The sequence below is a fragment of the Terrapene carolina genome, unplaced genomic scaffold, assembly GCF_002925995.2.
Source record: "Terrapene carolina triunguis isolate 2854851 unplaced genomic scaffold, T_m_triunguis-2.0 Scaffold96, whole genome shotgun sequence".
Lineage (NCBI taxonomy): Eukaryota > Metazoa > Chordata > Testudines > Emydidae > Terrapene > Terrapene triunguis.
In genome coordinates this window covers 45,795,139-45,816,913 of record NW_020664447.1, presented here as the reverse complement: position 1 = coordinate 45,816,913, position 21,775 = coordinate 45,795,139, and the positions used below count along the sequence as shown (strand labels likewise).

Genomic DNA, 21,775 nt, shown 5'->3' with positions numbered 1-21,775 from the left:
CGTCTCCCATGATTTTCCAAAGATAATAGCTAGAGGCTCAGATACCTCCTCTATTAGCTCCTTGAGTATTGTAGGATGCATTTCATCAGGCCCTGGTGACTTGCAGGCATCTAACTTTTCTAAGTGATTTTTAACTTGTTCTTTTTTTATTTTATCTTCCAAACCTACCCCCTACCCATTAGCATTCACTATGTTAGGCATTCCTTCAGACTTCTCGGTGAAGACCGAAACAAAGAAGTCATTGAGCGTCTCTGCCATTTCCAAGTTTCCTGTTACTGTTTCTCCCTTCTCACTGAGCAGTGGCCCTACCCTGTCCTTGGTCTTCCTCTTGTTTCTAATGTATTGATAAAAAGTCTTCTTGTTTCCCTTGATTTCTGTAGCTAGTTTGAGCTCATTTTGTGCCTTTGCCTTTCTAATCTTGCCCCTGCATTCCTGTGTTGTTTGCCTATATTCATCCTTTGTAATTTGTCCTAGTTTCCATTTTTTATATGACTCCTTTTTATTTTTTGGATCATGCAAGATCTCGTGGTTAAGCCAAGCTGGTCTTTTGCCACATTTTCTATCTTTCCTACCTAGCGGAATAGCTTGCTTTTGGGCCCTTAATAGTGTCCCTTTGAAATACTGCCAACTCTCCTCAGTTGTTTTTCCCCTCAGTCTTGGGACCTTACCTATCAGCTCTCTGAGCTTACCAAAATCCGCCTTCCTGAAATCCATTGTCTCTATTTTGCTGTACTCCCTTCTACCCTTCCTTAGAATTGTGAACTCTATGATTTCATGATCACTTTTACCCAAGCTGCCTTCCACTTTCAAATTCTCAACGAGTTCCTCCCTATTTGTTAAAATCAAATCTAGAACAGCTTCCCCCCAGTAGCTTTTTCAACCTTCTGAATTAAAAAGTTGTCTGCAATGCAGTCCAAGAACTTATTGGATAGTCTGTGCCCCGCTGTATCATTTTCCCAACATATATCAGGATAGTTGAAGTCCCCCATCACCACCAAATCTTAGGCTTTGGATGATTTTGTTAGTTGTTTAAAAAAAGCCTCATCCACCTGGTTAGGTGGCCTGTAATAGATTCCTAGCATGACATCACCCTTGTTTTTTATCCCTTTTAGCCTAACCCAGAGACTCTCAACACTTCCGTCTCCTATGTCCATCTCCACCTCAGTACAAGTGTGTACATTATTAATATATAAGGCAACACCTCCTCCCTTTTTCCCCGTCTACCCTTCCTGAGCAAGCTGTACCCATCCACACCAACATTCCAATCATGTGTATTATCCCACCAAGTTTCGGTGATGCCAACAATGTCATAGTTGTGTTTATTTATTAGCACTTCCAGTTCTTCCTGCTTATTACCCATACTGCTCGCATTTGTATATAGGCATCTAAAATACTGATTTGATCTTGCCTCCCAGTTTTGCCCTGACCCTCCTTTCTCTCTGCCATTATAGCCCACGCTCCCTCCTCTTTCTGACCCATCTCCCAGGTCTCCATGTTCTCCACTTCACTAGCAGGACCAAGTACTGATTTTGCCCCAGATCCCTAAGTGGCCCCCTCAAGGACTGAACTCACAACCCTGGGTTTAGCAGGCCAGTGCTCAAACCACTGAGCTAACTATTGTAAAGCTCTTTGGATAAAAGCGCTATATTAAAAAAAACCTTAATAATTAACGTTTTATTGTTCTACAAATGAAAGCACACAACTCCTATTTTAATATCAGTAGTCTTTCCTTTCCAGTGCGATGGATGTGCCCTCTCTCCCCTGCCATGGCAGCCCCCAAGCTGGGGCTGGGAAGGAGGGGGGTCTCTCCCTCTCCCCCTCACCGCAGCAGCCCCTGAGCTAGGGCAGGGAAGGAGGGGGTTCTCTCCCCTGCCACAGCAGCCACAGAGCTGAGGCTGGGAAGGAGGGCCATCTCTCCCTGGCAGCTGAAGCCCTGGAGCTGGGGAAAGTTCCCTCTTTCTCTGCCCCCCGCAGCCCTGCACGTCCCAAATTCCCCCCACCCCCTCTTCTCACCCCACTGCCCCCTCCCACCCCCTATTCCCCCCCCCAGCCCACCACCTCACCTTACATGTGCGTCTTCTCCACGGTCCAGGCACCTAATTAGTGGAGCCATGCCTGTGCGGCTCCACTATTTAGATGGGTGGCCCTTCATTCTCTTGTGTGTGGCCACCCAGGCACGCAGCTTAGAGGGAATTATCCGCGCACCACCTGGATGGAGCTCACAGATCACTGGTGGTCCGCGGACCACAGTTTGAGAACCCCTGGTCTAGATGAACTCTTGAGGTCCCTTCCACTCCTACATAGCTGTGGGTCTATAGTATTTTTATGGATAGAAAATTCTATTTTAAGTAATATTTAGAGACGTTTAAAATACATTAGTTTAAAATACTATAATATCAGTACTATAATAACATCATTTACAAATGACTTAGAATATTTATTCAGGTATTTGGACATGTTTTTCTTGAGACAATTTTGTTGGCTTATCACAATTCCAGCCTTTTTCTAATCACCAAGTGTTTAATGGAGTACAAATTCGTAAGTGGAATCAGTTTGTCTCATTGGAATTAGTTGTTTCCATTAATAAAAAAGGAAAGTTCTGCATCTAGAGCTGTTTCTCTGAGTCAGATTCTATTCACAGAAAATATAAAGAAGACCTTTGTAAGATTGTTGTGCTCTTTATACGCATTTAGATTAAACTCTCATGGGCAAACCAACAAAAAAAAGCTGAATTATCCTCAAAAGAGAGATTTACAGAAAAATGCATGTTCAAAAAACTCTAATTTCAAGCACAATAGTTCCCTATTTGTTTAAAACAATATTGGCTTTTAAGCATGTAGCTCAGAAAATGTGTTAAAATGTAAAGGAATATTTTTTGGCATATGCAAATATTTTCCTCTATATTATGCCCTTTTTTAGGGAATGCTGGCACTAGTTTTGAACTGCATCGATCGCTTAAACGTCTACAACAGTGCAGCTCATTTTGCAGGAGTTGCAAGGGAGGAAAGTGGAACAGCATGGAAGGAAATTCTGAATCTCCTTTACAAATTGCTAGGTGAGTTCTCAAGCAGTCCATTGTACTATAAGAGCTTCTTTTTCCCATCCCTTGAAAAAAGACTTTTATGTGGGACATATCCTGCCATGTGAACTACATTATTTGCTTTACCTGCATTCTGCCATATATTTCATGTTATAGCAGTCTCGGATGATGACCCAGCACATGTTCATTTTAAGAACACTTTCACAGCAGATTTGACAAAACGCAAAGAGATTTTTGAAAATAGCTACAGCACTCGACCCAAGGCTTAAGCATCTGAAGTGCTGTCCAAAATCTGAGAGGGATGAGATGTGGAGCATGCTTTCAGAAGTCTTAAAAGAGCAACACTCAGATGCGGAAACTACAGAACCCGAACCACCAAAAAGGAAAATCATCCTGCTGGTGGCATCTGACTCAGATAATGAAAATGAACATGTGTCAGTCTGCACTGCTTTGGATTGTTCTCAAGCAGAAACTATCATCAGCATGGAAGCATGTCCTCTAGAATGGTGGTTGAAACATGAAGGGACATATGAATTGTTAGAGCATTTGGCATGTAAATTTCTTGCTACACCGGCTAGCTTGAAGAGAAAAGAGTACATAGGAAGCAAGCAGCACCCAACCAAGATACATAGTTTGCAGCAACTGCCAAAGATCATGCAAATCTTGGCTCAGACTACTCAGTCACATGAGACATTGCAAATCATCTACATTATTGGCTGAAATTCCCACCATCTTGCACAAATGAAAGGATGCCAGCACAATCCCTTTTATAAGAGTTTAACTAGTGGGCAAGCTAATATTCTGGAGAGAGATCTGACTTGTTGGCAGATAGGGGTGGTTTAGTTCTGGAAGCATGGACAGACTCATGTTGCTGTGGTCTGTTTGCTAAAGGTTGATTTAAGCCATAAGGTTTGGAACCAGAAACACACTTCCTCAAAATGCAATGGTCTTTAGATCCTGAATATTGGAATAGGCCCATCTTTATCTTACAGATGAGAATATTCTCTCTCATTTTCCTGAAGAAAAAAAATAATTCACTCCTACTTGGACACCATAAACACATTTTATAAATAAACCGCTCAAGCACTGAGTGTTGCATTTCAAGTTTTTCTACTTTTCTAGGTGTGGTGTTTAGTTTTCTCTAGGGCTGTCAAGTGAATAAAAAAATTGTGATTAATTGCACGATTAATCATGCTGTTAAACAATATATTGATTTCTATTACAACACAGACTACAAAGTTTACAGTCCTCACTTTATATTTATTTTTATTACAAATATTTGCACTGTAAAAACAAAAGAAATAGTATTTTTCAGTTCACCTAATACAGGTATTGTAGTGCAATCTCTATCATGAAAGTTGAACTTATGTAGAATTATGTACAAAAAATAACTGTATTCAAAAATAAAACAATGTAAAACTTTCGCGCCTACAAGTTCACTCAGTCCTACTTCAGCCAATCGCTCAGACAAACAAGTTTGGTTACAACTTGCAGGAGATAATGCTGCCAACTTCTTGTTTACAATGTCTGCTCAAGCAAAGACAACTGCACTGGCTGGGCTATCTGAGTAGGTTGGAAGACGGATGCATACCCAAGGACATACTATACAGGGTGCTATCAGAGGGAACAAGAATAACAGGATGTCCCAAACTTTGCTATAAAGACACATGCAAGCGAAATACAAAGGCACTTTAGAAGAAGGACTTGTCGTATAGTGTACTTTTAGATACATTTTTATTTCATTTTTACAAACAAAGCTAGCTCTGGTGCAGAATGATGAGTAAGCTTCTGCCAAAGATTTAGAGCACAGGAAAACAAAGGACAGATGGAGTTTGGGGGAAGAGAAAATTCATGCTGGAGTGGAAGTGTATGCATCCCAATGAAGTCAATGGCAAACTTCCTATTGACTTTAGTAGGGTAAGGATTTTCATACCTTTCATTCAGCCATAATATCACAAATTAGAAAAGAAAGTAGGAAGAAAGCAGAGAAGAAAAGAGCAACCCCAAATTCTTTATTCTTTGTAGTTCTGTAGGACTGCTGTACATCTGCCCCTACCCCCGATATCTACTATGAAATTTTCTTTCTTAAAAACAGAATACTTGCAGTCTTCATCTATTCTATTGTAATAAGTAACAAAAATATATATCAATTATCCACCTTATAATAAAAATCTTTGATAATTGGCTTCAGTGGGCCAATAAAGTATGGCTATTTTTATCTTTGCTTGATGGTGTGTTTGCAGATTAGTGAGCTGTTCTGTGGGGGGGGGAAATTAAGAGTTAGTTAATTTAAGTTACATTCAGAAAACAATGCATGTTCTGTGCTGCTGAACAATAATTATCCATTCCATAGCACCTTTTGCTCAGGAGGTGGAGCTAAAGGCCACTTATTTCACCTGGACTTGATCCTGTCCTGCAGCTGCATGGTCTTTTCTCTCCTGGAGATATTTGGGGACAACTTTAGAAGTGTACAGGCCCCTTGATCATGTGCTGTATATAATAGCTGAATTTAAGGAGGGTGGTAGTTTGTATAACTAATAATGGAGTAGACCATGGTGGGCAGATTTCCACCTTCCCAAGTGGAAGGATAGGTGAAATGCCTCCATGATATTTTACATGCCCTCCCATCTGGACCCTACAGGGGCTTCTCCACAAGCAGGGCTGGCTCCAGGCACCAGCTGAGCAAGCAGGTGCTTGGGGCGGCCAAGGGGAAGGGGCGGCATGTCGGGCTCTTCGGCGGCAATTCGGCGGAGGGTCCCTGTCCCTCTCGGAGGGAAGGACCTGCTGCCAAGTTGCCGCAGAAGAAGAAGAAAGCGGCACGGTGGAGCTGCCGCCGATCGCGATCCCGTTTTGTTTTGTTTTTTCCCCGCCGCTTGGGGCGGCAAAAACCCTGGAGCCGGCCCTGTCCACAAGTATGGGGTCTGTACTGGGAACAGAGGGAAACCAGGTGGGTTGTGGGGAGGATTGAGTAGGCTCGGTGTGGGCCTAAGGAGGGGTATGCACAGTGTCTAATGTCTGGCCCCAGATAGATTCTCTGGAGAAGATTGTACAGCCCAGGCATAGTCTCTTTTCCACGGGTCCCATTATACAATGGGATCATGGAAGGGGGTTATAGAGGGGTTGAGATAAAGATACTTCAGTTAATGGACTAATGGTGTGTTCGGATATAGCAAATACTGTTTTCTAAGTACCACTATTACCAGAGTTCTGCTTTATCAAATGGACCACTAACAAACCTCAACTAATGCACAACATTAAGAGTCTGAGATAAATTGTTTTAAGAGTGTATTCATCATTTAAAAGATGTCATGTTTCAAACATTTCAGTTGGATATGTACATTCCCTAACAAAATGGGAGCAGGATGGGAGGAAAAGGTTCTTTATGAATAAAAAGTAGTACAGTCAATTAATATTTTCATGGCTGCCTGTTAGTGTCAGCTGTGATGGCTTAATCAACTAGACTGACACCATCAAATTAATTTCACATAGGCTACTAAGCAGCTATCAAATGGTAACAACATTTCCTACTGACCTGGGTGGAATTTGGATTAGGAAACTAGATTCCATTACCAGTTTCCTGAGCCAAGTGGTTCAACCCAAATCTAGATGGTTATCTTACTAATAAAAAAATTAAAATATATTTGGTTCATAGGACAAAGGAAGGAGAATTGTGATTTTCATTTGGTTTATCCTAGAGATTATATTAAACTATTTGTATTCAGCACTGGTTGTTAAGACTAATGATAGTTGAACCCTTATATTATCAAACCTTTTTTTTCCAGCTGCCCTCATTCGTGGTAACAGAAATAACTGCACCCAGTTTTCCAATAACCTCGATTGGCTAATCAGTAAATTGGATAGACTAGAATCTTCCTCAGGTAAGACCCATTTTATAAAAATAAGGTGTTGCTATTAATAATTCTATTACATTCTGTAAAAAGGAAAAGTTTTGCTTGAAAAAAATAGTAAGCATCAGAAAACAGCCTTTCTTGCATGAAAATAAAATTAAAGCCCACCTCTCAAATTAACAAAATGTTCTTTTTTAAGTAAATCTCTCAGATTAACACTCTGTTCCTTTTTTAGCCTATCATTTTCATTCTCCTTGCCAGGGGATGTCCTGAAGGCCAAGACTATAACAGGGTTAAAAAAAAACTGGATAAGTTCATGGAAGATAGATCCATCAATGGTTATTAGCCAGGATGGACAGGGATGGTGTCCCTAGCCTCTGTTTGACAGAAGCTGGGAATGGGTGATGGGATGGATCACTGATGACTACCTGTTCTGATCATTCCCTCTGGGGCACCTGGCGTTGGCCACTGTTGGAAGACAGGATACTGGGCTAAATGGACCTTTGGTCTGACACAGTATGGCCGTGCTTATGTTCCAGCCCTCCTCCGCTTTTTCCTTCGAATTTTCTTTTTCTTAATTTTCCTAGTAGCATCACAGTCAAAGAACCCTGAAATTAATTAATTAGGCCTGGTCCAATCGTATGATTCATAGTAGTGCACAGTGGTTCTATTCCACAGCTACCAAAATAATTGCAAATAGCCTAGGTGCTGTTTGTGGCTCAGTCCCAGCAAATAACACCAAGAAAATTGTATACATAAAAATCAGTTTTAAAAAAGTTTACAATAAAATACAGTCTGTTAGGAAGACTATTTACTTCAGTGACTAGCTGAAGCGAATTTTGTTTTTTCTGTGTGTTTTTACCAAGATTTATGTCAAGAAAATCATAAATTATAGTTTCAAGGTGCATTTTAACTTCCTGTCATAGCCAGAATTTTTTTTTTAACCAGAGAATTAAATTCAAAAGTAAATCATAGCATATCTTCAGCAGGCTTTAAGGGCCAGCTGAGTTCATTCTTTTTAGTCTGGAAATATTGAATAGACTGAGTAAGAGAAGATATGATTACTTTTTCCTTAGGATGTTCTTTTTTCTTTCCCACGTTCTTAAATTGTATTCAGTTCTGCAGATTGTTTAATGTCTAAATGATTTTTGTGGCATTCATATAGGTATTTTGGAAGTATTACATTGCATCTTGATTGAAAGTCCAGAGGCTTTAAATCTGATAGCAGAGGAACATATCAAGTCTATTATTTCATTGCTGGATAAGCACGGACGCAATCACAAGGTATGATTTGAGAAATATAAGACATTCGTAATATCAAGAGTAAGTTACAGAAAAAAGTGAATATGTCTCTATAATGCCACCTATGTGAAACATAGTGTCCTTAAATATATTTTTAAAACCCATAGTGAAGAATACCTATTAAATTGCTTTGCAAAGAACAAAATGAAATATGTGAGCTCTATAATTGCTTTTCTGTGTAAAATAAATCAGTGTGTGTAGGAGACTGGGTCTTCAAAACATCCTTTCTATGCACAACCAGCACATTTGTGTCTATTATAAATATTGATAGGCAACCAAATAATGTGTCAGAATAAGTAAAAAGCTACATGTAAATGTAATCTAGGACCTTGAGACTGTAAATTACTCCATATGGGTTCATGAGTCCACCTGCATGGAGTAACTTGCAGCCTTGGGGTCCAAGTTCACAGCTGAAGGACTTGCTCTACTGTTTTCATTCATCTAACAAGACAGAGCTCAATCCTACAAGCCCTTACTCAGATAAGAAGTTCCATTGTCTTTTTCATGTGACTATTCACGTGAGCAAGGATTGGGCTCTGAGACTTTTGTAATTTAATTTTTACCATGACCAGGGATCGCATGATACAGAAGGCCATAATCTGATCTCATTTACACTAGTGTAAATCCATAGAATTCAATAAATTATTCTGGATTTACATGGGCAAAGTCCTCCCAGAATGAGGAATGCTATATTATCATTTATACATTCAAATATACAGAAGCAGAAATAAGAATATTAAGATAATATATTTTAAGAAAAGTTTCTTCCAAGTACATAACTAATTTATCCTGAAAAAGTAAATGAATATTTCTTAAAAGCGCCTTTTAAAAAATATATACATCATTTAAAAGGTTCTTACTGTCACCTAAAATCTAACTTTTAAAAAATGTATTGAATTGGTCTTGCAGATTAATACTATACCATGGATTGTAAACAAAGTGTCTAGTCAGGTACCACAGAGATCTTTGGTAGATCAGGTTTTATTTAATATCTTAATTATCTACAACAGAGAGTGTACAGCATGTTAATGAAATTCACAGATAATGCTAAATTGGGAAGAGTTTTGAGCACCAGTAAAGACAGAGAAATAATCCAAAATAACCTAGAGATATTAGAAATAGGAGCAGAACACAACAAAATTCAAGTTGGAAAATCTATATTTGAAGGGAAAATTTTGAAACACAGATATGAAGTAGGCGAGAGAAAGCTGGAAAGCAATAATACTCAAGAAATTATTGAAGAAATAGTGGGAAGCAAAGTAGATAAGGGTATGAAATGTACTGTGGCAGCAAAAAAGGCCAACACAATTTGTAGCTGTATCAAGAATGGCATCACATTACACAACAGAGAATAATTCTCTGGTATGACTGCAGTTGGAATATTACATTCAGTTCTGGGAACTTTAATATCTGGATGATATTGTCAAGTTGGAGGATGATTAGAGAAGAGGAACCACAATGTTTAGTGGGCTGGAACTTTTTACCGAGAAAGATTGTAAGAATTAAATATGGCATAGCTTTCTACAATATGGTATATATTCTAAAAATATCAGGAGGTTATAAACTCCATTTAGGAAATGTTTAGACCAATACAAGGTGACATAACTGGAAGTATGCAATTAAAATTAAGAAAAGGAAAAATTTAGCTGATTATCAGGAAATACTTCCTGTCAGCAAGATCTGTAATGTTGTGAAATGGTCTCTTAAGAGACCCCTTCAGTTAGAACATTTAAATGTGGACTGCATAATGAGTATTACAAATACAAAAGAGAACAATTCTGCATTGGCAGGAAAAGGGGCTAGATGGTCTTTCCATCTATAATGACTAGATTCTGCATCATAGGCTGATTAAACAATTTTTTTTTTTTTTTTTTTTTTTTGTTATTCTGGGAACAATGTTTCATTTGCCTGCTAGATTTGAAACTCTGTTTTGTAGTAAGAAATATCAAACAAGGAATCTCATTAACCCAATTGTATCCAAACATGAGGTTTTTAAAATGTTCTTTGTGTTTGTCTGGAGTAATATTGATATTCAGGGATGAGTTCTGACAAGCAGTCAGAGAATTATGCAGCATGGATTGATTTAAATCGAAGTGAAATCAATGGGTGTTAGGTTCCTAATTTGCATATGCACTTTTGAAAATCCCTCTAGCATCAATCTGTATCTTTAGGTACCTAAACACTTACCAAAATCTGGCCCTGTGTCCTTTGAGATTTTCAAATTGTAGATTTCATCCTGTCCCACCTGGTTTTCCTCTTCACTGATTGGAAAAAGAAAACAAGCTTTCCTGTTTTTTCAACTCCCAATCCATTTCTCAACTTTCCCAAATTAAGAAAATATTTTCTCTGTACCTGCAAGCTAAACTGAAACCAAAGTAATTAAGCCAAAAGCTTTACTACACAACAGAAACAGAAAGTACTTACATTTGAAAAAATGTAAAATAAACAAATTCATCCATTGTAAAGACTGAAAATAAATAGAGATACTTATTTAATATAATGCATGACATCGAGACATATTTACAAAGCTTGAGGTGACCTCAGAAGCTTCCCCCCTTCTGTATACAATTAAAAGAGAAGCACCCTTTAACTCATTAAAATTTGAGGAGGTCTTTTTGATGCACCATATTTTTGCTTTTATTTTGAATGATTTTAATAGATTATAATAAATGTAGAACTTAACATAGGTTATCATAATTTTAAATTGACTTTTAAACAGGTTTATTTTTTTAAAAGAAAAATGTATTAATTAAAAAATCTGATGTAAATTTTGTAAAAATTATTTTTTCTTTTAAATCATTGGTTTTTTAATCCACCCTGGAACTTTGGTCATCAATTGCATGAACAGGATGTAAGCAGTATACACATCCTGTAAATATTTAGTACCTCATTCTCATTTAGAGTATGTGTACCCTGCAAAAAATGTGTGTTCGTAAATTGTGTTAGCTAACCCTCGTTATGTAACCTGAATTAAAATAGCAGTGAAGACACAACAGTTCAGCTTTTAAGCTGGGTTAACAGCTCAAGTCAACCCTAGGCTGCCATGTAGCAGAGTTAAAAGGAGAGTTGGTGTGTCTTCACTACTATTTTAATCCAAGTTAAGAACATGCCTTTTTTGCAGTGTAGACATATTCATACATGAAGGGCCCTTTACACTTCTCTGGCAGCGTAAAGGGAACTTAAAGTGAATGTAAACGTCAGTGGCCAGGTAGAATAAATGTAAAGATGGACTCCTTTGTCTTATGTTTTGAGACTATATTCTGAATTAGAGAAGTAAGCAGTGTCAGCCAATAGTCAGGAAGAAAAGCAATTCTGATAAAGAGAGACCCTTAACTACCCCCCCCTTACACCACACTATTCCATTCTCCTACTCCCCTGAACCTCAAAATCTTTTGCTCAAAACTTTAACTGAACCTAAACTAAGTACCACAGATCTTACAGGAAGATCTATTCTTGTGAGATTCATGTCATATTCATCTTTGCAGACCTAAAGCGTTTTATATAGGTATAAAATTGTATGGGTGCTTGTTTTAACTTATTTAATGTCAACTGCCACTATTACAAGCTATGTCCAGTTCATGTTTAAACAAAAATGTTAGAAAAATCACCAAAGTTTTCATGTTATATTTCTCCTGTCTCCTGCATATTTTGAAAGGAAATTAAATTGAGATCAGGATTGTATTGTAAACAGTTACATTTACTTGACTGTACCCTGATCTGTTTTAGGTTCTTGATGTGCTTTGCTCTCTGTGTCTCTGTAATGGAGTTGCAGTGCGTGCCAATCAGAACTATATATGCGACAATCTACTCCCCCGAAGAGATTTGCTCCTGCAAACCCGTTTGATTAATGATGTGACAAGGTATAGTGCAGTGTTTATTTTGTTGCTATATTTGCAAATGAACACAGCATTAGTATTTAGTATTACTTTAAATTAAGAAAATACTCTGTTTTATTCTGGTGACGGAAAATTGTTTCAGTCTTTATTAGCAATCACTGAAAGACATACTCTTTAGGAAACTTTTAAATGTTAACTGTTTTTAAAAGTTTCATGTTACTAACAATATAGGAAATGTTCTGGAAACTGTCTTGGAAGAGAAACTACTTGTTGAATTCCCACTTGAAAGGAATGAAAAATGGATTATTTATATAATACCATAAGTACACAAAATACAATGCTGTATTGTAACAAGGTTGCTGCAGGGCCCTCTTGGCTCCTGCCCCTGTTGGGTTGATAAAGTCACTCAGAGACCCTGGGTTCAGTAACCACTGGTGCAGTTTATTTACAGGTCATGCTCCCACCACCTTTTCACCATACAGGTAGCCCTTTACCGTCTGGAGTGAGGGGAGAGCTACCGCCCTGCTTCTTCTCCCTTCCTTTTTCCTTTCTATCTGCTCCCCAGTGGCTTCCTTACCCTGAGGCTTTTATACAACCCCAGGCTAATTAGGCCGCAGCTGTCTCTGCTTCCCCAATTAGGGGCTGGTGGTCTAACCGGCTCCAATTCGCCTCCCTTAATTGGAGCTGGAGTGACAGAGGGCTGGCTCAGCACTTCCTGCTCAGCACCCTGTCACCTGTATGCACATTGGTGAAGTTTGCAAACAAATGTCAGGTCCCTTAGGGAGAAAGGATCAAGGCAAAAAATAAGTCCAATACAATTATAGTATAATATAGTACAAAAATTGTGTATTCCATAAAAGTAATCAATGTTCTTTTTCATTCTCCATGCACACTAGCTAATAGTGTACTATTTTCAAATTAGGAAATTAGTATTAAAAAGTTGATAGTTAATGATTATATATATTATTGAATAAAATTTGTACCTCTAATCTGAGCATACTTATGATATTTGGCCTAAATTTCTGAGATTTTGGAGTCAGCACTTGAGGGTTTCATATCCAGGTCTCCATACTGTTTTGGCACTTCTAACTGACATCTCCTCAGTAATGTTATTCAGAGGACTCCCATTCCAGTTCTCTATGGAGTGGACACCAATGTACATGATGAGTGAGAACATCACTCTTCCATGAGAGAGAGTGAAACTAACTTCTTTTAGGCTGGTCCAAAGCAGGGCACTCCTGGATCAGCCTAAGAATATACAGTATGTAAACATATTGCAAAATAATTTCTGTTTTATCAAGGATTTTATTTCTTCATGTCTCAACCCCCATCTTTTGGTGTCAGGAAAATAGAAACAATATTTTTTTTCTTTTTATAGGATATGTTTTTCCTCCATGCATAGCACCCTGGATTTATTTGTTGTTCAGTTCAGCTAAGAATTTGGCACGACTTTTCTCTATCTTTTATTTATTAGTAGTAGTATTTATTATTTATTATGCAGACATAGAAAGTTATAAAGCAGATAGAATCAGTCTGGACAGACGTTTACATGATGGGTCTCCACATCTGAACTCGGGTGTCATATTTGCACAATGTAGTGTAGTGTCATATTCCAGTATTGCAACAAGCCAGGAATACATAGTATAAAATGTACAATCTAATGTATCTCTTCTATTCTAGCATGAGGCCAAACATATTTTTGGGGGTTGCTGAGGGCTCTGCACAGTATAAGAAATGGTACTTTGAACTAATAATCGATCAGGTAGATGCATTTTTGACGGCAGAACCCACTCATCTACGGGTTGGCTGGGCCTCTACATCAGGTTATGCTCCTTATCCTGGAGGTGGAGAAGGATGGGGCGGCAATGGTGTTGGTGATGACCTCTACTCCTATGGTTTTGATGGCCTACATTTGTGGTCTGGTAAGTACTCTTTAGGCATATTTTTCAATTATTCTTACCAATAACCTTCAAAAAATTAGTATTCAGGAATAATATATCCCTAAATATTACTCCCAGGGCATCATTACTCCATTGCATACTATTTTGCCATGAGCCAGATTCCACTCTCCAATGCACAGGTTGGATTATTGTGGAATTCTACCTCTATAAATGGAATCAAATTCCTAGGCCGTTGTTTTTATCAACTTGTCATCATCTAACCTAGTCTGCTTTCCATCTGCATGGGGACATGTAGTGCACTGGATCCATGCATGGAACTCCCATTGACATCAATGGAAGTTCTACATGCAGATCTACTGCAATATAGGGCCCTTAGTGTGCCTGAGAGTAGCAGATTATTGAATTATATCGTGTGTGGGATAACAAAGAACACAAATTAATAACATTCAAGATCAGTGAATGTTACCTTACTGTGTAATACAGTATTTCGTTATGATGCAACATGATGGAATTTCTGTTTTATTCAGTTAGGGTTTTTCAGCACAATTTTCTAGGTTATAAAAAAGCAATGTTAAAAGAACTATATTCAGTTTGCAAAGTCAAGCACTCAAAAGTTAGAAAATGCCAGAATTAAGGTTTCCTGTACAACCTTAATTGGCCCACGTGTATGTGCACATTGTGATAAAGTCTTTAATGGCATGATCACACATTTCATTTTCACAGGACTCCTGCCTCATCCAGTATACAGGCTGGACCCTGCTCACTTAATGAGCATCTATAAAATCTTTTGTGTTCTCCTTCTTCAATGTGTGGGTCATGCCTTATTTATTACACACTATTCGGAAGTATGAGAGTTTATATCCCCTCTAATTTTATTTAATCCTCTAACTGTGGATGCTCTCATTATTCCTATAAATATCAAATCCCGTCCATGAATGAAGTTAATTATAATGCATTGGGCACTCTGATATTTCATGAATAGCTGAAATAAGACATAAATACTTGGGCAGTAGGTATTAAAATGATCTGCCAATCACTATTAGCTTTATATAGGCAAAGGCTCTTGCGTTAGGTCATAGTATGAGCACACATTGCCTGAGCTGAGCATATTCTTTTTGCTAACAGCTTCAAAGGTCTTAAGTGATTTGCTCAGTTCACGCACTGTTCTGCCACTTATCAGTCTTGAGAATGTAGCTCATTGTCTGTCTCGTAAAGCAAAAACAGTCACAAAGCAGATGAAGACAAGGTTATGTCTTCATGTTTGAAAGAAAATAAATTATTTGAAACAGCTTGTGAGGCTGTCAAAATTGTTGTGTCGGTATAGTTGCTATTCTGTTGCTAACATCTTAAATACAGGAAATTGTTCAAAGCCTTTCTCCCCTAACTCCTTTCTCATCAGGTCGAGTACCCCGAGCTGTAGCATCTGTCAATCAGCATTTGTTGGCATCTGATGACGTAGTTAGCTGCTGCTTGGATTTAGGGGTGCCCAGTATTTCATTCCGCATTAATGGACAACCTGTACAGGGAATGTTTGAGAACTTCAATGTCGATGGACTTTTCTTTCCGGTGGTGAGCTTCTCTGCAGGTGTCAAGTAAGTGCTTGATCTCTTCCGATTAATATTTTGGTCTTTTTGCTATGCTGTCATGCTGAGTATTGTTTAACATACATGATTTCTTTTATTTTATTTCTTCGATACTCTACTACTTTGTCAGGAAAAAAAAATACATCCATTTGTGTAGAGACTACTTGGTTTGGAGTTGGAACATGGAAATTTTGATCTCTTGGTGATTGATTTGAATCTGTCTCAGGGCTGACAATGACCGAAATCATTATCATTTGATGGCTTTTTGGTGACTTAGTGGAAGTTAGTATGGTCTAAGTCCAGGTATCCACTTCAGAAACACAGCACCACAACTGCATTAACTGAAACCTTTGTTGGCAATCTCAAAAAGAGGTAAAAAATAAATTATCATGAAGACTAAACTCCCTTCTCACACTAGAGAACTTGAAGAACAATAGTGAGGCAGTATGGGAAACCTTATATACTCTACTGCCCAGTCTCCACATGTTTTATAGAAAAATGAAGACTTTTGACTTCAGAACTGTCTGTCTGGCACCTTTCACCACACCTAAACTCAGTTCCAAAAATATTTTTCAAGTGTGATTCTACTCTCAAAAGTCACTGGGTAAAAATAGTACCCTCTTTCTTAAGAGAGCTGATTAAACTGTTAAGTCTGTTTACTTCAGTGACTAAAATAAGTTACTAATATTAGCATTGTTAACATTACAAAGACAGCATAGTAGACAGTAAGGTGGATTCTATTCTGGCTTTTCAATGATCATCAGAATTATTACCTAACATTTCCAATCAGTCACACCTGTGCTGACCCGTTAGGCACAGGAAGCTCTGGGGGCCTAATTTATGCTTTATTACTGTTTTGATTTGCAAGTAGGAAAGAATGAAACCTGACTTTCAGAGACCAGGATCATTCTGCAAGTAAGGAAATCATTGAGAGGATGTGATAGTGTGTAAAAGCTCTATGCTGAGCTAAAATAAGAAGGGATTAATGGCTTGGCATGCAGTTCTGCAACACATGCAAGAAGTATCAAGCCTAGAGGAAATAATCAGGAAAGGAACCAGCAGCGAAGGAAAAGAACAAGGTGCAGAGGGCATGGCCACCTTTGCAGAGGGGGAATCTCTCTCTAGGTCTGGAATGAATTGAGTCCCACAGTTGTGACCTACATCCCACCCAGAATAGAAAGGAAGAGCAGTGGGGCTTACATTAGGGAAGAAAAGCTCAGCTACAGATGATTCATCCATTTAGCAATTAGGAAAAGTGGCTAGGTTTTCCTGAGATAAAGGAAGTCTGAGGACCAGCTGTATGTGGGCTTTTCCCAAGGAGTTGATTTCACAAATGTTATGAAAATCTAGTCAATGGGAGAACTCCCAGGCCTCTCCAAACAGAATAATCAGAGGGCCTGGAAAGAAACGAGGAGTAGGAGTGGGTTTTACTCTCCCTCTGGAACCGATATTACTCTCTACCCAACTTAGAGTGTAGATGGACAAGAGCTGGCTGAACATTTTCAGAAGGAACAGTTTTCCACTGGAAAATGCTGATTCAATAGAATTGACCCATTCTGTGGGAACAGTCAGGAGGAGCACACTCCATCAACCCCTCTGATTGGCTGCTCCTCTGCAGCCACTTTAGGCTGTCTGGAGGATTTCTTTCTCCTTTACTCTGGGGAAGGGTGATGCCTTGAGGCCTCCATCAGTGGGCCTCTGGACCTAGTCCACCCTGCCACATGCTTCCCCCTTCAGACAGGCTTGTAGCAGTGGTTCTTGCCCCCAACAGTCAAGGGGCACTCTGGGCTGCCTCTGGCTCTCTTCAGCCTCTGGCTCTTGGGCTACCTCTGCCTCTGGATCTAGCCCTCTTTGACCTTGGGGTCTGCCCAATAAATACTTAAAAACTTGCCTGTCTTCCGTGGCTGCCTCTGGCTCTAGCTCCCTTCAGCCTCTGCCTCTGGCTTCGTCTTACTGCTTTCTGTCTCAGCTTCTGGCTCCGGCTCTCTTTCAGCCTCTGCCTCTGGCCTCACACAATAAAACAGTTAAAAGCTTGCCACAGTAAAACAGTTAATTCCAACCTAGCCCCCTTTAGACAAGATCAGTGTGAAGATCCCACTTCTGGTACCATAATGTAACGGGGTTGGCACCCACCTCTCATTGGTGCCCCCTTTTCTCTGGCCAATATGCCTGCAATCAGTCTCTTTCATGGGGCAGCACCCACCTCTCGCAGGCGGCCCCCCCTTTGGTTGGTTGATTGCGTGTGAGCCTGCTTTTGGTTTTAGTTCTTATATTGGGGTGGCAACTGCCTCTTGCGTGCACTTCCCCTCCCCAGCTGATGGTTCTCTTGGTGGGTCTTCAGTGACTCAGTCCTCCGGCCGAGCCACATACGTTGCCCCCCCTTCCGGGGTATACGGTACAAGTTTTTATCTTGGCCCTGGTATGGGGACATAGCTGTAAGGCAGCTGCCAGAAGCACTGCCTTCTTCAAGCATCTAGCCGGGGCCCATCTCGGTACTGGTGGTGTTTCAGCAGGTCTCCCTAGGCTCAGTCTTCAACCAGACCAGCGGGGCCCATCTTGGTACCCTCGGTGGCCTGGCCAGGTTCTGTGTTCAGTCCCCCTGGACTTCAGCCTGCCTGCACTGACCTTCCACTGGTCCTGCTGCTCTTCTTGCCAGCCAGGCACCCGGAATTCAGCAGCCTTCCCTGGGCTTCAGTTCCGTCTACAGTGAGATCTCTGCGGTACTGCTGCTCTTCCAGCCAGCCAGTCACCTAGTCTTCATTCCTTGAACTCCACACAGCAATTGAAATTCTCTGCTCTGCTGCTTATCTTTTATATAAGGCCCTTCTGGCCCTGCATTGGCTGCTCCATGCTGCCAGGTGGAGACCCCAAAATCCCTGACAGCCTCCTAGATCTCTTCCTCTTCATCCCAACTTCCTGACTCAGCATCCCGGTGAGATTTTGCATCCAGTGCTCAGCTCCCTGTGTCTCATGGCATGGATGCTTCATGGTTAGATGAGGAGGAATGATGTTCGGAGACCGTCCAGCAAATCTTGCTTAATAGTAGAAAGCCCTCCACCAGAGTGGCCTATTTAGCCAAGTGGAAGTGGTTCTCAATGTGGTTGCTAGCCCAGGGAGTTCAGTCAAAGATGCTGTGATGAAGCAGAGCAACAGCTGGCCAGCACACCAGGGATTAAAGAGACTCTCTGGGCCGAGGTAGCCCCATCCTGTTATACCTCCAGCTAATGCCAGTTCTGGAGGGAGGAGAAAAAGAGAGCCTGGCTCAGTTTGGGGCTGACTGGTGAAGGGGCAGGAGCTATCCGCCTCTGTAACTGAGGGGAAGGATCACTAACCTGCCTGCCAAGACTGCTACCTGAGAGGAAGCTCTGTCTCCCCAGCCACAGAAGACTCTGGAGGAGTTTAGCACCAAAGGAAACTGAGGGGCAAAACCTAGGGACTTTGTGGGGCTCGGCCTCCCCAGCGTGCAGCTGACTGCCTGAAGCAGCCTGGGATTGTGACGAGGTTCAAGGCCCACAAGAGGACCCTATGGGAAGCAGGCCACCCAATTAAGTGGACTAGAGGGGCCATGCTCCAAACAGATCAGATTGGTAGGAAGTAGCCCAGGGCTGGGACCTGGTGAAGAGGGAGGGCCCAGGTTCCCCTGTCTTCCCCCCTTACCTTAAAGACTGAGGGCCCACAACCAAGTAGGGGGCTGAGAACCATGCACTCTAACCAGTAGGCTGTACGGGCCTCCGGGCCATTCAGTAGAGATGCCTTGAATTCAGGACATCTTGGAGTACCTGTTGCACCTTCAGTCTTCTGATATTGCACTTAGTTCGTTGAGAGTCATCTGGCAGCGATTTCTGCATTTCATCCACCCATCCATGAGAAATCAGTAACCATCCACTGGTAAAAGACCTTAGTGCTGTGGGACCTAAGTTGCTGTCTTAGCAGCTCTTATGGGACCTTGTTCGAGCCTCTGGCAACTTCTTTTTTCTCCCTCTGTGTCAGAAAACTGCTTTCCTTATAGTGATCACATCTGCAAGGAGTGTGTGCGAGTTGCAAGCTTCGATGGCAGAGCCTCCTTACACACAATTTTCCAAAGACTGTAACCCTGCAGCGCACCCTAAGTTTTTTATCTGAAGTTGTTTCTCTTGAACCAAGTTATGTCTACCAGAGTTCTTCCCTAAGTCACATTCAACCCAAGATGAGCAATGTCTTCACACATTGGATATCAGGCAATGTTTTGCTTTTTCCCTGGGTAGAACTAAATCTTTCCATTCTTCATCTTGTCTGTTTGTTTCATATGCAGATCGAATGAAGAGGCAAGTAGTCTCACCACAGACAATCTCCAGGTGGATACCTTCCTATATCATGACAGCATACAAAGTACCTCAGACTGCACCTCCTCATAGGCTGGAAGCTCATTGCATAAGCGCCCAGGCAACATCAATGGCATTTCTAAAGTGAAGCTCCTATACTGGCATCTGCAGAGCTACCACTTGGTCCTCTACATACATTACAAATCACTATTGCATCCAGATCAGATGTGAACTTTGGGAAGGCAATCCTGCAGTCCTTGGTTAAATAGCCCACCTCCTGCAAGTACTGTTTGTGAGTCACCTACATGAAATACACGGCTGCATCTATTCAAAGAGGAAAGAATGGTTACTTACTTTTACTGTAACTTGTTCTTTGAGATGTGATGACAATGTTCATTCCACAACCCACTCCTATCCCCTGTGCATCAGAGACTGTGCTCTGGATGTTGGGTGCGAAGAAACTAAGGGTGGTTGGAGCAGCACCACTTTTATATAGCCAGGGGTGGGGCTAGGGCCACAGGGTGCAAGTGGTACCCTTATGGGTACTGCTAGGCAAAGTTCTCCAGCTTTGGTGCACTGGGCACGTGCACACCTACATGAATACGTGTCTGCATCCCATCTCAAAGAACAACAGTTACATTACAGGTAATTATCACCACATCAAAAGATTCTTAGAGCAGTCTCACTCAATCCTCTTGTGATATACAGGTTCCCTTCTTGGAGCTTGAATTGGGTGATAGGAGCCTTAACAAAACAACCATTTGAACAACTACATTTTTTTGGCCTAATTTCTCTCACTCAAAGTTTCTTTCTTAGTAACAGTCTCCTTGGCTAGGAGGGTATTGGAAGTTGGAGCATTTTCTATGGAGCCTCATCTATGTATTTTTCATAATGACAAATTCTTTGTCTGGACCTGTCATTTATTCCAAAAATAAATACATTTTTTCACAGTTCTTTTCCTCTAATCTAAGCATCTCAAGGAGATTGAATGTCATAAATTAGGTGTCAGAAAAGTACTTAAATCTATCTCAAGAACACAGCTCTTTTCATTTTATATCACTCTCCAGTTAAAGGGAAGAAAGCTTCTAAATCCTCTATTACAAGGTGGATTAAGGCAGAGGTTGCTGAAACCTACAGAGCATTTGGAGTGAATTCACCAGATAATGTTACAGCCCACTCCCAGAGGGGTTCAGCAACCTCTTGGGCAGAGAAGTCTTGCGCTTCATATGAATCTGTAAGGAAGCAACGTGGACATCAGTGGACACACTCACAAAGCACTACAAAGTGGATTTCCTTTCTTCTTCAGATTCAGTTTTGGGGAGAATCATAGAACTGGAAGGGACCTCAAGAGGTCATCTAGTCCAGTCCCCTGCACTCATGGCAGGACTAAGTACTATTTAGACCATCCCTAAAAAGTGTTTGTCTAACCTGCTCTTAAAAATCTCCAATGATGGAGATTCCACAACCTTCCTAGGCAATTTATTCCAGTGCTTAACCACCCTGACAGTCAGGAAGCTTTTCCTAATGTCCAACCTAAACCTCCCTTGCTGCAATTTAAGCCCACTGCTTCTTGTTCTATCCTCAGAGGTTAAGAAGAACATTTTTCTGCCTCCTCTTTGTAAGAACCTTTTATGTACTTGAAAACTGCTATCATGTCAGCTCTCAGTCTACTCTTCTCCAGACTAAACAAACACAATTTTTTTCAATCTTCCCTCATAGGTCATGTTTTCTAGACCTTTAATCATTTTTGTTGCGCTTCTCTGGACTTTCTCTAATTTGTCCACATCTTTCCTGAAATGTGGTGCCCAGATCTGGACACAGTACTCCAGTTGAGGCCTAATCAGCGCAGAGTAGAGCGGGAGAATTACTTCTTGTGTCTTGCTTACAACACTCCTGCTAATACATCCCAGAATGATGTTCGTTTTTTTTTTTTTTTTTTTTTTTTTTTTTTTTTTTTTTTTTTT

At 40.5% G+C, this 21,775-nt stretch overlaps 1 protein-coding gene across 1 annotated transcript in view; it reads left to right on the top strand.

Annotated features, from left to right (window-relative positions):
• Nucleotides 1–21,775, top strand: part of RYR3 (ryanodine receptor 3) — a 575,267-nt gene that overhangs the window by 177,700 nt on the left and 375,792 nt on the right. The window contains exons 14-19 of the mRNA XM_024202042.3: nucleotides 2,920–3,055; nucleotides 6,823–6,918; nucleotides 8,054–8,172; nucleotides 11,917–12,050; nucleotides 13,707–13,948; nucleotides 15,327–15,519. Coding sequence (XP_024057810.2) covers nucleotides 2,920–3,055; nucleotides 6,823–6,918; nucleotides 8,054–8,172; nucleotides 11,917–12,050; nucleotides 13,707–13,948; nucleotides 15,327–15,519 — 920 coding nt within the window. The remainder of the gene's footprint in view (nucleotides 1–2,919; nucleotides 3,056–6,822; nucleotides 6,919–8,053; nucleotides 8,173–11,916; nucleotides 12,051–13,706; nucleotides 13,949–15,326; nucleotides 15,520–21,775) is intronic.